Source organism: Rhipicephalus sanguineus, chromosome 3 (genome assembly GCF_013339695.2).
Source record: "Rhipicephalus sanguineus isolate Rsan-2018 chromosome 3, BIME_Rsan_1.4, whole genome shotgun sequence".
NCBI lineage: Eukaryota > Metazoa > Arthropoda > Arachnida > Ixodida > Ixodidae > Rhipicephalus > Rhipicephalus sanguineus.
This window is the reverse complement of record NC_051178.1, coordinates 40,047,831-40,064,522: the sequence shown is the minus strand read 5'-3', so window position 1 is coordinate 40,064,522 and position 16,692 is coordinate 40,047,831. Positions and strand designations below refer to the sequence as shown.

The following is a 16,692-nucleotide window of genomic DNA, read 5'->3' as shown; positions in this document are numbered from 1 at the left end:
TCGTCTGCAAGATAACATAGACTTGCAGCGCAAGATATACAATATATGCGTTTTAACACAGACGGCCAACGTCGCACACGCGCGAGAGCGAATGTTTGATCAACATTAGCTTGTTGGTGTTGCAGGTCGAAGAAAACAATGATTTACGTATGTAAACATGTGCAGGCAGTGCCGCAGACGCTGCTCGTGTCGAGTCTCGTGTCGCGGCAAATCAGGGCCGCGACACGAGACTCGATTGGCACAAAGATCCCAACAGGCATCTCTTTGCATGCTTCGCAAGGCAGTGTGCGCCAAATTGCATAGTCCGCGTGCCGCGTCTGCCTTTCGCTTTACACCCTTTTATCCATCAAGTAATGTGAGTTGGAGGCTCCACACCCCCTTATCACTCCGCTTTTATTGTTCTTTTGCTTCCTTCAGTCGGCGTGCGCTGCGAACACGGAGCAAAGAGTTGCGGAGCCGTACAGTGGATGGAGCTGTTGGTTCGGTAGATCGTCACACTGATCTTTCCACTTATCGCAGGCCCTCGCATGCTGTTCGCATTACCGCGTGGTTGCATGCGAAAGCAAAGAGCGCAATATTAAAAAAAAGATATGTCAATGAACGCACACGTGTACCGTTCAAGACAACCAGAACGACAATAATAAACGCGCGGGACAGTTTACGACCTCAAAAGATAATAAACAACCAGTGTCCAGTAAAAGAGCACTAGTCGGGCCACTCGCTTTGTATGCAGTCAAAACGCGCAATCAGTATTTTTGTTTGGTTTGCGGCGCAACGCTCATGCTCATGCACTTGTCTATGTCTTGTTTATTTCGAAAAATGTACGACACACGCTACTGCGGAGGGTGTAGAGATACTTGCGGCTAAAGAAATGAGCCGAGGAAAGCAGCACTGCATTGCACAGGTCGCGCAGAATTAACGTGGTGTCGATATCTGATCAGTTGTTATGACGCGTGTGTAAAATCGCAGTGGTAGATGTATTGCACAACTAGGTTATCTTAGAAGTTTAACAGTCGCACCTCCTCTGCAACGAGCACTTATTTAGAACGCCAGGGGCGTAGCCAGAAATTTTTTTCGAGGGGGGGGGGGGTTCAACCATACTTTATGTATGTTCGTGCGTGCGTTTGTATGTGTGCGTGTATATATACGCAAGCAAAACTGAAAAATTTCGGGGGGGGGGGGTTGAACCCCCCCCCCCCTGGCTACGCCCCTGTAGAACGCCTACCTCAGATTGGTAGTGCACACCACTACAGAACAGCAGTTCGCAGAGTCGCGCAGAGCACAGTGAGGTCCGATGACCGTTCGGCGCTGGATGGTGAAAGAAACAGCAACACTTTCTAGGCCCGAAAGCTTCGCCAATGACTGCGTGACCTCTCCTTACGGAGACGCCAGGAGACGGTTCCGCGACGGCGCCCGACAAAAAAAGCGGACGCGCCTAGTGTTGCCGGAGCACCATGCATTATCAATACTCCCTATTCATCGGCGCACAACGCGACATAGAAATATTCATAGCGGCACACTGCCACCACACGTTGCCGTCCGCCGTTTCAAGTTAGCTGCAACCACAAACGCGTAAGATCCCAAACTAGCCCAGATGCAAGCCATTGTAATTTTGATCTGGGCCGATAATGAAGCTACGACGGCTCCTCACAGTCCAAAGTGACCGTCTCAAAGGCGTTCTGTCACGGTGCAAGAACACGACAAAGCGGCAAGTGGAGGGCGCGCTGATTCTTTCGAGTTGCTTCTGGGCATAATAATAATAATAATAATAATAATAATAATAATAATAATAATAATAATAATAATAATAATAATACCTTCTAGGCCGTGCAAGAGTGACGTGATTATGGGGCACGCCGTATATTTTGACCATGTCGTGTTCCTTAACGCACACTGACATCGCACAGCACGCTGGCCTTTATCATTTCGCTTCCATCGAAATGCGACCGCCGCGGCCGGGATCGAACCCGAGACCTTCAGTTCAGCATACGAGCACCGTAAATACTGTAACACCGTTGCGGACGAAAATCATTCATTTTTATATGCGCGTTGGTGGAGGAAACAGGATTATGTATCGCTTGGCATCATATTGTCAATTTGTAGGAAGCATTAAACGATTCATTATTGCAGTCTAATGTTGACATAAGACGTACACCAGGGCATTAAAAAAAGGGCTTCTTTTACGTTCGTACGCGCCGTTCTTCAGTTCTTGTTGAAAGCCAATAATACTTACCTCGTCTCGCTGTCATTGGGGCCTGTATAGCACATGGAGAAGACACGTCTGCTCTGACAGCCAGTGGACACCATATATGTAAGCGTCCAATGCGGCTTTGATTAAGTCATCAAGCCGTGTGCGCCTTAATCGGTCGCTCGTTCGGAGAAGTTGACCACATTTCGAAGTACCCGTTTTTTTAGTTTCCAACGTTTTTAATTGTGTGCTGCGTGCCTGTTTCGTATGAATGCGTGTGCTTCACTGTAATAGATTTAAAAGGTGCACATTTCTGCATTACACAACAGCTAAAAACAGCTTGACAGAGTGATGTTTTTCAGACTCAAAGCAGAAATCGTAGTTCTACCGTACTTCAAAATAACAGTGCGAGACACGAAACTTGATTAAAAACAACAAAAACAATGTTTTAGTTACTGGTAACTTCGTACCGTAAACATATCTCCCAGTTATGGAAACTGCACATATCAGAGCTTCCGAATTAGGCGGATACGGTTTACAAAAGCTAAAATAACAAACGCACGATGTTTTAGCCATTTGTGAATGTACCGAAAACAGACTTCGCAGTCATGAGGGTGCGTATAATAACCTTCTGAAGCAGGCAAATGCGTTATAGCATAGTTGAAAACGACTGAAGCATAATGCTTCAGCCATCCGTGCCTCTGTACTAAAAATGGATTTCGCAGTTATACGAACTGCATGTGTAACAGCTTCTCAAGCAGGCAAGTGCACATGCGAAATTTGAGCTTAAATTTTCATAATGCTTACGAGATTTTGCATTCACGTATCTGTACGTGCCAAACCACTGCATAACTATTACATAAATTTTCCACAGCTTCCCATGTATATGTACGTTGGCTGAGAAATTCACCATAAACAAGAACGTCTATACTGTCAGTAGGTTTCCACGTTTTCAGCCGTGGCTTATGTGGATGCCACCCCGTACATCCACTACCCAACGCATCTCGTTGCAGTCACTGACAACCCTCTCCGACCCACTGCCACTGCCTCAGTCCTATGTGGAGGCCGAAGAGGCAGCTATTGCCCTTGCCATCACGCAAACCTCCGGGGAATGCATTTTCAGTGACTCCAAGCCTGCGGTCTACAATAACGAGTGGTATCGCCGGCCACCGGTATCTTGCGCTGCGACGCCGCCCGCTCTCGCCCCATCCAAATCATCTCGATGACCGCTACCGCAACCCGTCCTGGCAAGCTGCAGGCGGCCGATTCCGTCGCTCACGATTCGTATTACCGTGCAAGTCCGCCCCTACCAGGAACGCGCGACGCGTTCCTCACACACGACGGTATCACCTTGCACTACCGCCTCTCTCGCCTCACCGACCGCACAAATCGCTTTCCCAGCAGCACCTGTGGCTTCAGGCTCACACCTTTCTTACTGCCGCACGTCCTGCTCTCTTTCACCCAGGAGACGTACACGCCGGCCTGCCGCTCCACTTATGTGGCAGCTTCCGCGTTAATTACGACCACATCTTCAGAATATTTGTGACCGGCACACTTTACCCCTGCCTCTTGGCAACCAACCAGTGCGCAGCCAACGTAACTAGGACCAATCGGTTCTAGAAACGCTGTCCGCAGCAGCGGGAGGCTTCATTGTCGACTGCCGAGCTGGATCTCCAACTTCGGGTGGCGACCTGGGCGGAGGACGTCGCTACTAGGCACGATCTGGACGCCACAACCGGCAGCCGGAAGGTCGCCCACAACGCTGCTTTTTAATTTTCTTGACTCTTGGCCTTGTATTGTAATGAATAAAGCTTTTCACTAACACCGATGTTTTCCTTTACAGTAAGCCAAGTAATACCATGAAGAGCACACCCAGAAAATCACTACTGTATTGCCGTTTATTCTGATAGGAGTTTTGAGGCACACTCTTCTTATAACGCATTGTGAAGTGTCGCCTCTATGGTTGCATGGTCTGAGCGTTCTATTTATTGTAAGAGAAAGTCTATAAATCAACGTTGTTTGATCACTGGGTGAACAAAACACCTTGGCCATCCCGCAGGCCGTGATGGAAACCTCACTGAAGAACACCAACCACCAGTTGCTGCGACGCGTACGTCCCAACGCCGGTCCTCTGACTTGGGTCCGTAACATGGTTGCCAGTAGGCTCGCCACCAGCGGCTCGCAATGGGCGGCCGTATTCTCGAGGTTCAACAGCGGAACGTAAGCTTAACTGTCTGCACTGATCAGACCAGCGGGTTCCAGCCCTTTCTTCTCTGTGCAGGGGCGTAGCAAGGGGGAGGGGGGTTGGGGGGTTCAACCCCCCCCCGAAATTTTTCAGTTTTGCTTGCCTATATATACACGCGCACATACAAACGCACGCACGAACATGCATAATGTATGGATGAACCCCCCCCCACCCCCCGAAAAAAATTTCTGGCTACGCCCCTGTCTCTGCGGGATAAGCACGCACCTATTGAACCATCAAACTAATTCAAAAGTGGCGAGCGATTCATTGTAGCAAAGATCAAAAGTAATGAAAATTGCTAGATTTACGCCTGCGCGATTTCGTATTTGCTATAGCGTCCAACGCATTACATGCTTGCGGAACGAAGGCTTGGGTGCTCTTACTTTAGCGTCATCTTCGAACATTTTCTCTGCCACCAAAAGCTAACAATATAAGGATTTCTGGTGTTTTACATACCAAAGCCGTCGTATGATGAATAGGCACGCCGTACTGGACTATCTGAAGCTCCTTTTGTGCCACCAATATCCCGGCTACCGCACCAACCGGGATCGAACACGCGGCTTTCCAGTAGGAGCCGAGCACCTAACTACTGTACCACCACCACGGCCGCGGGTCACCAAAACCTAGCTTTGGACAATTGATGAGTTCATTACGTTTCATAGTAAGGTATCGGCTGTAGCCTGCTGAATGCTGCAGAATTATTACGACTCTGCGTGTGTCGTGCTATTGATAGGAAGCGATGAGACTGGGCAAATCCGCGCGCTCTCTCGCGCAGGAAAAAGTGCCTCTGCCTCAAACATTCACGGATATATTAGTAGTCAATAGAGTAGACAATAAGAACCATATATACTAGCTCACAACCCAGTCAACAATATAAGCGCACTTGAGCTAACAGGCGCATCCTCAGATTAGATTAAATAAGAAGAAAGGAAATGCGTTAAGTGAGTAGTCATGGCACAAGCCTGCATGGACATAAATACTAACCTTGTCCGTTATAAGTAGCGAAGTTCACGCATTACATGTAACTACTGGCAATGATTTAAAGTTTGTAGGTTTTGATCAGACTTACTTTAACCAAATTATTTGCATGCTGCAGCACTTGAATTGGCGGGAACTAGACGAGAATTTCATGGTCATTCCATGCAGCGCTAGTGCAGATGCAGATATTAAGACAGGAAAAACAGGCCTTTAGTATTAGCTCGTCATCTTAAAGCTCCACAAATGCAAGCCAACGTCGATTCGAGCCGAAGTTGCCGCGATTCATCAACGCTGGCCGCTTACACTGTTTCGTTTTACAGCAATGGGGCCAGGGTACCGGGCAGCTACCTTTTACAGTCCCGCTACCAGCAAAGTTTACACTGGCGTTCCACTCCGTGATTTCGGGTGACTCGAAATCGAACCGGAAGTGAGGTCAGCAGGGAGGCTCCGCCAACCAGCACCGATTCCCTCTTCGCTCGCATAGTACCAGGGCTGACTGACCTCGGTGTTGTGGTGTCCTCGCGCGAGAGACAGTTACTGTGTCACTCCCGTACTCTCCTACTTTCGTTTCCTACAAGAATCCCTTCTCTGCATGTGCAACCCTAGTGTCGCTTTATAGCAAGAGGCGCTTATTCTGTGCGCTGTCGTCTGTGGCATCTGCGAGACATTGCCTCCGTCGACGAGAGAGTTCCCGTGGTGGTGCGAGAGTTTGGCCTAACTCGCGTAGCAACATTTAACATTTGCAGCACCTGACAAAGCTCTTCACGGAAAGTTCAGGCCGTGTCTAAAGACAGTGGGCACGTGTATCGGCCAAAGCCACTTGCCCACGCTCAACCGGGTTGCGGTGAGGCTGATATTCCTCCAGATGCCACTTATGCAAATTCGGCGTCGTCTCTACAATGAGGACGAATACGGCATTCGCGGGCCGGTCGTGGACGTGCCCGTGGAAACTGGTACCATGCTTTCTGCGCTCCCTGGAAACACTGAGAACGACAAAGCTATCCAGGTTAAGCTAAAAGCGGCGGCATATGGGCTATGCACAAGGTGATCCCAGCCATTCGCTTGCGCGTCGCCCGCGTTCAGAGAGTGAAAAATCACTGCAGCTTTATTTTGGACACTGGAATAATAGTTACACCAGTGTGACGCATTGCCTAAATCAGGCATTTTTGACACGCAACAAAATCTACAATGTTTTTTTTACTGGTATTGTAGCAACGCACATCGAGGTCCGAACGAGCGAAGCTTACCTCGATACAGTCGCGTAGCCAGGGGGTCGCACACCGGGCCCTGCCCCTCCACCTACTTCCCCCCCCCCCCCGCATTGAAACAGATCTCGTCTTCGCCACTGCCTCTATAGAGTGCAAACCGCGTGTGTGGGTCTGTATGCCCCTAAGCGATAGTTAATGCAGATGAACGACGTTTCAAGGGATTCGGAGGGCGCAGTGAAATAGGCCGGATAAATCGTTCGACTGACTTTGTAGACTTATGCCACAGGAGCGAAAGGAAGAGACCGCTGAACAAGCATCGACGCCAGCATGGCACGCTAGGCGTGGCTTCACGTGCCACAGTCAAGCGCCGTGTTTATTTCTAAATGCGAAGCATTTCTTAGCGAACCTTTGGCACTTTGAGCGTTTCTATCTATCTATCTATCTATCTATCTATCTATCTATCTATCTATCTATCTATCTATCTATCTATCTATCTATCTATCTATCTATCTATCTATCTATCTATCTATCTATCTATCTATCTAACCGCCTACGTATGGCTGCTCTCATGATCGCCTCCTTAGCTTGGTGTAGACCAAACTTGGCATGGGAGGGTAAGAGAATTTGACGAATATGACTGTGGGGTCATCACATGAATAACGTGAAAATTCCGTCGCGTACGTCGTCAAACCCTTTCCTCCAGACACGTGTGGCACATACCCGTGTACCACGGGCCGCGGTGTACGGGTATGCGCCACAGGTGATTTACAGTTTATATGTTCCCAGGACCGGCGAGAACAGACATTGGTAATTTAAATGAGAGAGCGTTAAGAAAAAAATTCACAGCATATCCACGGGTGAATGATGAAGAGCTTGGGCGTAGCTCCTGAAGCAATCATGGTTGCACCGTGAAACCTTCAGTGGTTTCGCCCAGCAGTAATCAAAGCAATAGCCCAGTACATCATCAAGGACGTGACAAACACTGTATATATTTAAACAAGAAATTTCATTATTCGTAAGTGGTAGCTAGACGTGACTTCCGTTCCCTCTTCATTATAACGGTTTTATGGTCGGTGAAGTAATGGATCGGTGATGGATCATAGTGGGATGTTTGCAAAGTGTTTACGCCGGACAACGGAGACGTGACAAGGTTAGACTAAGAGGAGCTTCGCCCCTAAAACCGACATCGGCAGCGTTGACCTGACGAATGCAAAGAATTGAACGCAATCATTCTGCGTGGCAATCATGTATTCTGCCACAGAGCCACGCCAGGTCTGTAATCTGGTTTGGAAAAACAGCCTATGCAGGCGTAATGTCGGTGTAACGTCAACTGCGTTTGTGGTGCTGGCTATCTAATTTTACAAGAAAGCAATAAAACTACATATGTAGTCCTACGGTACAGGCGTCATATCAGATTCACGTGCGTGGTTGCAGTGTTGACTCCGCTTTTATAGCAGACTAATAAACATTGCATTTGTATTCCTATGATTCAGTCAGCTAGATTGAAGCGTTGCTCAACCGCGGTGGAATATATTAACGAAAGCTACGTGTGATATTCACATAATTGCACCACAAAGTACACTTAGTTGCTATAATACTGACGTATGTACTCTAACGTGAGGGCTGAGATTACGTCGCACCATAAGTTACCCTTCAAACGCCAGTGCTGTCGACGTGCCTGGTAAGCCTACGACATGCGCACAGCTACCACAATTACAAAAACACGTCGATCCACCTCGTAATGCTTGGCTCTAAGGCATAAAATACAGCATAGAAGTACTCGCTGACTGCCTCGCATGAAACCGTTTCCCACAACGCGTGGGCTCTGCGGAATTTTCCCCTTTGTTCTATCACGCAGGGCAACAACGTTTAAGCAACGCAAACCGTTCGACTAAATTCAATAAAGCGCATTTCTAAAATACCATTAATGCACTATGTGTACGTTACTTTGAAGATGCCGTAATAAAAGTCGCTATAATCGCTTACGTTTTCAAACGCAATAGCGATTCTAATCGGCTACATTTGCTGTAACAAAGTGTAGTTTCCATGATGTTTTGGTAATTCTAGGTACAACAACCAGTGGATGGTGCTGGACTACAAGCTATTCATGCCGGGGCAAAGCATCCAACCAGGAACGCTCTGGCTGGTAGAGCAATTGCCGTATGTATGCGTTTCCTTTATCTTCAACAGCCGCTTCATTAAAAAAGTTTTCGGAAACGGGAACGAGGGGGCCACCTCTTTGCAGACTTGTCAGCGTGAAGACACGCAAGGCCGTTTCGAAACATAAAAATTCAGGAGCTCTTGCCCTAATCCGGCAAATGGTGGCAAGCGAAGCTTTGCGTATGCGTGCCTGACGCACTACTTTATTTATTTCTTTGTATCGCATTGCACAATGCTCCCCTCGAACTGTTTCTTTCCTCCGCGCCGGGAACCGGACCTTCAGCCATGTGCTTAGCGGCATGACACTTCAGTTGTTACAGGTAACACTTAAATGTGGCGATGTCGTGACAAGTGGCCTCGATAAAAGATTAGATTGCCTTAACGAAAACAGCTGGTCGCCGACAAGCCCACGATATGGAGAGGACCAATTATTAGAAAACGGTACGCGCAAATGTGCATGACACTGGCGCACCGTCGAGGGCCTCATTCCCGTACGCTCGCCGGCGCGGAGTTTTGCGTCTACGACGCCCTGTGATGCCAACCCTAGGGATTTATTCCTACATCTGGAGATTTTTTGTCTGTTTTTTGAGTTTGGCGTCTTTTTATTGAATCTAGAGATTTCTGCAAGGCCCTGGAAATATCACATTACACGGCCCCATAACGGGCGTTTCCGATTAATAACGCTTATTCAGCTAGAAAGGCTATAAAAAATTACAGCATATCCACCGGTGAATAATGAAGAGCTTGGGCGAAGCTCCTGAAGCAATCATGGTTACACCGTGAAATGTTCAGTGGTTTCGCCCAGCAGTAATCAAAGCGATACGCCGCTTTGATTGTTTTAGATGCGAAGCAGCTCTTTGACTAGTCTGTGTAACGCTGTCCCTTCGTCCGCACAAACGCGAGGCAACACGCTTCCCTCGGCACAGGTGTTGGAGTGGTGCCAAGTACGTCACGCCGCAGCTGGGCGTTGACGTCACGCTCCCCTCGCAGGTGCGCGCGTACGTCACTCTATCCCTCACCCGCCGGAGCGCCCGCAGCTGCCGGCTCCAACGCCCGCTCGCCTCCCGTGTCTGCGTTTCAAACAAACGTTTACACCAGCAAACGCTACACCGAGTTTCGCTTCGAACGAATCTTCCAGCGCTCACCGCAGCACCCGCGTTAGCGCCGTTCAACCCGTGACGCCACCCGTGCGCAACGCTGCTGCTTCCCATCCCATCAGGGTTCCCTTCGGGGAGATGGTCCAATTTTTTTTACATTTTTCCTTCTTTTTTATTTTTATGTTTCATTTTATCTATTTTTTTGTTTGTATTTATTTATTTATTTGTTTTATTTTATTTTTCTATCTCTATGGGACAGCGCCATCTAGTATATCGTTGATGATATCTGGGGTTTAACGTCCCAAAACCACCATATGATTATGAGAGACGCCGTAGTGGAGGGCTCCGGAAATTTCGACCACCTGGGGTTCTTTAACGTGCACCTAAATCTAAGTACACGGGCCTCGAACATTTTCGCCTCCATCGAAAATGCAGCCGCCGCGGCCGGGATTCGATCCCGCGACCTTCGGGTCAGCAGTCGAGTGCCATAACCACTAGACCACCGTGCCGGGGCATCTAGTATATCGTCACCCAACTGCAGTTTGCATGCATATCTATGGGACAGCGCCATCTATTGAATGATACGGGAGACGCGATGGCGGGGGAACGCCGGATGGAGCGACGACCGACCAAGTGATGCTATAAGGAGCTCCGCCCTTAAAAACAATACGTTTCGCTATTTGCTGTTTTGCATTTAAGAGATCTTTGGCCTTTTGCTGGGCCGTGTGAAGGCGATAGCAGTTCTATGACGCGAGATTATAATATGCTGAATACTGGGGGCAAACAAAACTTTGTTGTCATAAAGTGTTTAGCATGAACGCGCGTATCATCGTGAGCGCCGAGTTATTGCTGCTCTGTGAAACAATGAGAAATTTTGTCTTGTAGTGCACATGAAAACGGGCCAAGTTCACGCTCGTCGCACGCCTTCACCGTGCAATGTCTTCATATCTAACAACTTCCCGACCAGGAGACCTTGATAGAAAGTAGGGCTGCCAATTGTGCGAGTTGGTACGGATTCGTTATTATATCAAAACGGAGTGACAGAAATAGACAAAAATGCTGTTTGTGTGTTTTCAGTCCTAATTCCGTGGCGCCGTTCTCATAAGAATGGAAATAGAGGGAAAAATATTTGGCCATAGGGGAAGCTGATCAAGAGTACTATCAGCCAGTCAAACAAATGGCGCTGTACATCTACTGCAAATCATGCAACGCTGATTTCAAGCCTGAAAAATTAGAAAATGACCGCCACCTCGCAAGTTGCAAGTACAAGAGGGGCTTTCGATTGAACCGAAAGATCACATTTGTGCCTTCAATTAGTGGGAAAGTGAACTTGACAAATTTGTCTCTGTAGCAACTTGCGCCATCTGCAAGCCCTTTCTGTGCAATTACTCCACAAAAAATGCAGAAAAAGACCGTCAGTGGCTGTTAATACGATACATTTTACTTGAAAGAGGATTCAGATTAAGTGGGCCACAAAGCGAACAGTCCTTATACATGGTTAAAGGTGAATTAACCTGGACATTAAAAAGTCAATCTAGGAATTTTTCTTGCAATCTAGGGTATTTTCCGGGGTCAATCTAGGAATAAAACGTTCACTTAGGTTGGCATCACTGACGACGTCACCACCCAAATTTGTCAGTTTTAAAAGCTTCGCTTAAAAGGAGAATTAACAATCAGCCAGCTCCACTCCACGAAACCGTCGAAACAGCTAATCACATGCCCCCCTTCGCCAGGGTATACACCAGAGCACGCCTGTCTCGCACAGAGGCTGCTGGCGAGTCGAGCGGATACTCTCGCACCCAGACGCCGGGCTGAGCGGGCTGCCAAGGCGCGCGCGGGCTGTACCAAGTAAACAGGGCAAGCTGCAGTTCTGAGGCTTTGAAGTGCGAAAAAGTACCCGTTAACGCCGTTTCAGCGTATTAGAGCTCGTCTGGGCACTACTGCGTCGTCTTTGGATGCCAAAACAAGCAGCGCAACAAGAGGATATTAGTGTTGTCTGCGACGAATACGACGCGCCACGGAAGTAGTGCCGGTGCGGTGTTTTCAGCTTCGCCGCGAGTGGATAACTGTGATTCAAGCAAAAAAACTAGGAGCCGAGTGGAAATGCGCGAGTAAGTACACTAACTGCGTGTATTCTGCAGGGTGATGCCCACCTATTTCATTTTGCGAACCTAATTTGCGTGACACGCAGCTGGATTGAAGGCAGGCGCGAGCTTTGTGTGGGCGTGCACTTCATACCTTTGAGCGTTTCCTTTGACGAAAATCTAGTGCAAGGTAGTGCTTTCAGGCACAAGCAATCAGCATGCTTTGCCACTTTCAACGTATTATTAAGCTTTAGTGTTTTTGATGGCATCGACGCCTTCGAGATATCGTCTTCAAAAAGCAATAAATGGCACGGTGCTCCTCAACGGCTGGCCAGAAATTCGTGCTTTCATTTCAGTGTTTGATGTCCACAAATTTATTTAGACACGAGGCATCCAGCTGCACATAATACATATATTGGCACGTAAGTAAACAGTACTCGCGCCAGTGCCCTTTACGTTGCAGGCGTAGCTAACCGGCTTAACTAAGAGTAGCACAGTTTCGCTTGTAAAGCACCATCGTTACAAGAATAATATCACGCTGGTAGCTAGCAAAAGGGATCGCTTAACAATACTGCAGGTTATACTCTTTGATAGCACGCTTTTGTGAGCAAGACGCATTATTGTAAGAACGCTCGTGAAACAAAAATTACGTTCCGCGAAACTACCCATAAAGCGTACTCTAATTATTACGCGATGCATGCTGAAATGATGAGCTTTCACAAATCTTTGTGCACAACTTGTAATATAGGGCAACAAAACATCGTTTCACTCTTTCGCAAGCTGCACTGCAATTACGATTGACGCGTACTACAGCGAGAACATTTTTTTTTACAAATGTAACAGCGTACGTATCTGACGAGGTTGCTTCCGCAGCCCACTCAGGAGTCAGCACGTACTGTATACATTGTGGACTTGCATGAACAAGATGTTCTTGATATTCCAATAAAATCAGCGAAAATGTCCAGGCTAGAAAAGACGCGAAACACGCTCTCCGACGGGCTGAGTTTCGGGAGTTTCACGTTTGCTCTGTGTAGCGTCCGCTGGCGTGGCAGCCCGCGCATGTTGTTTCGTCGCGTGTGCGATAGATGGCGCGACGCGCGATGCAAATATGGCGATGCGCATGGAATTCGCTGTGTTCTCGTCTATTGCCTTTCTGTGTTTTGTGTAGGGCAGCAAAACGGATGCTACATTTCTGGTTAACATCCCTGCCTTTCTATCGTTTTATTATCTCTCTCTCTCTTGTTGCAAGTCTTTTTAAGTATTTTTATGTTTTGCAAGTGTTTCCGAAGTATTTCTCTGTTGTATCATTGCTCTTTATTCTAAACTGTGTTGAGCTATGGGGCGATGATATGCTCATTCATTGCCGGGCATCTTGAAATGCTAACCCCCGTATTCTCAAACAAGCCTCGACTCGAACTTCGTCCTTCACTTGACCGAGTTGAGCACTGCACCGCTGATCAACTGAAAATGACTCCGCCTTTCTCAAGAATCGCTGCAGATGATCGCTGCCTAGAGACGGCGCTCCCATCGACATTCTCAAGTCAAGGTGGAGCGTTGAGTGAAGGAACGTTCTAGAATACGGGGGTAAGGCGGCGTCCCAGTCCGGCGGTAGATTCCATCTGGCCACTCGCCCATGATACTATCACACTCACAGAATAGATCGAGGAAAAAGGGCGTCTTTTTGTACCACAACAAGAATCGTCATCTGGCTTGCTTGCGTTGCCGAAAACTCGGCGCTGGCCACTTTCCTACCAAGAATGCTATGCCACGCTGATAGCATACATGCCGTTCGTGACCAGAAAGGGCCGGGCGCGCGGCGATAATGCAAGGAAAGGAAGACAAAATAAATGACGAATATAGTTGTTGGACAGAAAGACGCCCTTTGTACTCGATCTTTTCTGTGAGTGCACGGCTGCGCTGGAACGCAAGCAGCATTCCGAGCGCTCCTCCTGTGCAGGACATGCCCGCCTTGCCACTCCCTCCCGAGCGAACTCCTTGCAGACAGCTGCGTCGTAAATAAAGGGGCCTGTGTCGCGATCTTGTACGCGTTCCTAAAACAGACGGAGGCGGTCCATGCTTTACGTCACACCGTGAGAACGAGGGGAAGCGAACAGCCAATGAGGGAGCCGACAGCTGCGTCAGGATTATGACGTCTGCTTGGGGACCGTATAATAGAAACGTTTTTGACATGTTGAGAAATGTTTATATATTATGACGCAGGAGCAAATTGTGTTTGTGTTGCTTTTCAATGGTTCAGTTTGGAATGCGGCACGACTAAACAAATTTTATTGCTTAATGCTTTAAGACGGCACTAGACGGCATCGCAGTTTTGCGAAACGTGTAATGGTGGCGCTAGCCACCACTTCATTTCAAGCTGTGCTTCTATTCATATCTCCACCACTATTCAAATTCAAACGGCGCGACTTTAGAAGCGGTTCGTTCAGTCGAACCGTTCAACGGGCGAAAACATGGCGGGCAGCGGTTCTACGTCGGCAGCCGGGAAGGGTACTCGCGTTTCAGAGGGCCAGCTGAGATGATGCTCGCTTTTATGGAGCAGCACCCCCAGCTCGCTTCGCGAGCTATCGACGTGGGGCAGAAATTCACCGTGGTGGCCGATCGGCGGGGGCTGTGGCAGCAGCTCACCTAGGCGCTTAACACGGAAGGGCCCGCCAAGAAGCGCCCCGAGCACTGGCAAGACTGGTGGCGCAAACAAGTGCACAAGGTGCGCCGAGACGCCGTCGCCATCGAAGAAGTCCGAAAGGAAGCAACCATCCAATCTGTCTGAGCGATTTGTTCTGCGACATTGGTGTTAATTTTCAGAATCACTGGAGGGGGTCGGCTGCCCGGCTTCCGGGGCCGAGTGCTCCAGTAGACACCATATGCTTAAGCGGCGTCACCGGCCTCCCCTACCAAGAGGTAAGCACACTGCCCCCGTAATATCATGGCTTCTTGAACGGTGCCAACATAAAGTTTGCCACTATCTGTAAGCGGTATCTTTATTAGTGAACAGGAAGGTAGCGTAGGAGAGAGAGAATGGAAAAGCAGGTAGGTTAATCAACTGGAATCTGAGTTAGCTGCCCTTTCGAGAAAAGGGGGAATAATTGATTGTCACAGAAATGAAATGCCTCCAGGCAAGTGCAAGAGGACAGTAATGTATAGGATCTTGAGGCACTGAACAACTCCACAATATTTCCGCAGATGTGTAGTAAGAAAAGCTGTAACATAGCCAAAGTAACCAATAGCCACATTGTGAAGGGACACCTTTATGACACTTTCCAGCAGGCTGATGTCCCCGCCACGGCAATGGAGGTCGTCCTCGAGACGACCCACGAGGCCGCGGGTTTGGGGAGCACAGCGACACGTGAGCACCAGATGAACGAGTGTTTTATTATCGCTAAATGTACGTGCAGTTCGCAAACCTTTAATGTGTTTACTACTCTACAGAATCACAGGATCCACCGCGTAGCGCAGCAAGCGTGGCCGCTGCACCTGGTGAGTTATTGATCCTCAAGCTGCTGAAAAAAATAGCCTCTCGTATATTATTCAACTAGCCCAATAAGCCACAACATGGCCATTGCAACTTTTAAGCATACTGTGAAAGGCAGTGCAAATGTAGAAAATGGTGCGTGCTTTCAGTGTTGCAGCGCCCTGTGCGGCCACCCCGCACACCGCGGTCGCAGCCACGACGGGTGGACACCCTGTCTGAGGTGTCCGCTCAGTGCGCCCGTGGGCTTGAACAGGGCGACGAGGTGCTCGAGCTGGGTAGACCCTTTGGTATTTTACACCAAGGACATAAATACTCTTTATGTTCTGTTATCATAAGCGAATCATGAATGTTGAAAAGAAACCAACTTGGGGCTTAAATAAGGAATATGTGTTGCACTGAGGGCTCGGAACTGATCATAAGCGGTCAACAGCCGAGCAAAACGTTGGTTAGCCCTGAAAAGGGCTGTTTGGTGGTTAAGAGATGCATTTAAGTAGATGACAGAAGAGTAGTTCCAGCGGGTCTTTGTCTGTCCCAGTAAAGAGGGCATAGCTTGTACACGGCGCTCGACACTACCAAGGAATGCCATCAGGCCAGTGGCTCTTCAACAGAGAGGGAGTTGTGCACGTTGCAATTCTACACAACAGCAGCTTCCAGCCATGAGTCGGTTGCGAGTTTATCAGCAACTCATGTGAACATACCCACCACGATTATTCATTTCAGGTGCTGCGGAGGATCGAACGGTCCACAACCCGCCTCGCTGTCGCGGCTGAGAGGACCGCAGCAGCGCAGGAGGCCGTGATCGAGGAGGTGCGCTCTCTGGCACGGGGCATAGCTAGGCACAGCGTGCAAAGAAGACCAAATTAATTTATAGTTAATTTTCAAGCATTCAATTTCATTTCATTCATTTACTGCATTATGTGCTTTATGAGCTGGGTTTATTGTATTTATTTCGTCTTGTTTAAGTTTAATTTTATGCATTTCTTGTTTGTTCTCAATGTTTTAGTTTTTAGTTTCATTTTTCCTTGTACAAGATGTACAGGAGGATATTTGAACAAATTGCTTGTCACTCCATCCATTTTTATATTGTAGTATTTTTCCTTTTCTCTTTATGCTAATGCTGCTGCAATGGCAACGTGATTTTTTTTTCATATTTCAAAGGTGCCTAGGTATTCGGACTGCAATCATAACAAGCAGTTGTCATTTTTTGTATATAGGCTACCATGTTTCATGATGCACCAGAAAAAA

At 48.1% G+C, this 16,692-nt stretch overlaps 1 protein-coding gene across 1 annotated transcript in view; it reads left to right on the top strand.

Annotated features, from left to right (window-relative positions):
* LOC125757811 (putative phospholipase B-like 2) overlaps nt 1-16,692 on the top strand; it is an 88,376-nt gene that overhangs the window by 70,412 nt on the left and 1,272 nt on the right. Inside the window, exons 3-6 of the mRNA XM_049413980.1 lie at nt 4,248-4,408; nt 8,687-8,783; nt 15,405-15,452; nt 16,168-16,254. Of these exons, the coding sequence (XP_049269937.1) occupies nt 4,248-4,408; nt 8,687-8,783; nt 15,405-15,452; nt 16,168-16,254 (393 nt within the window). The remainder of the gene's footprint in view (nt 1-4,247; nt 4,409-8,686; nt 8,784-15,404; nt 15,453-16,167; nt 16,255-16,692) is intronic.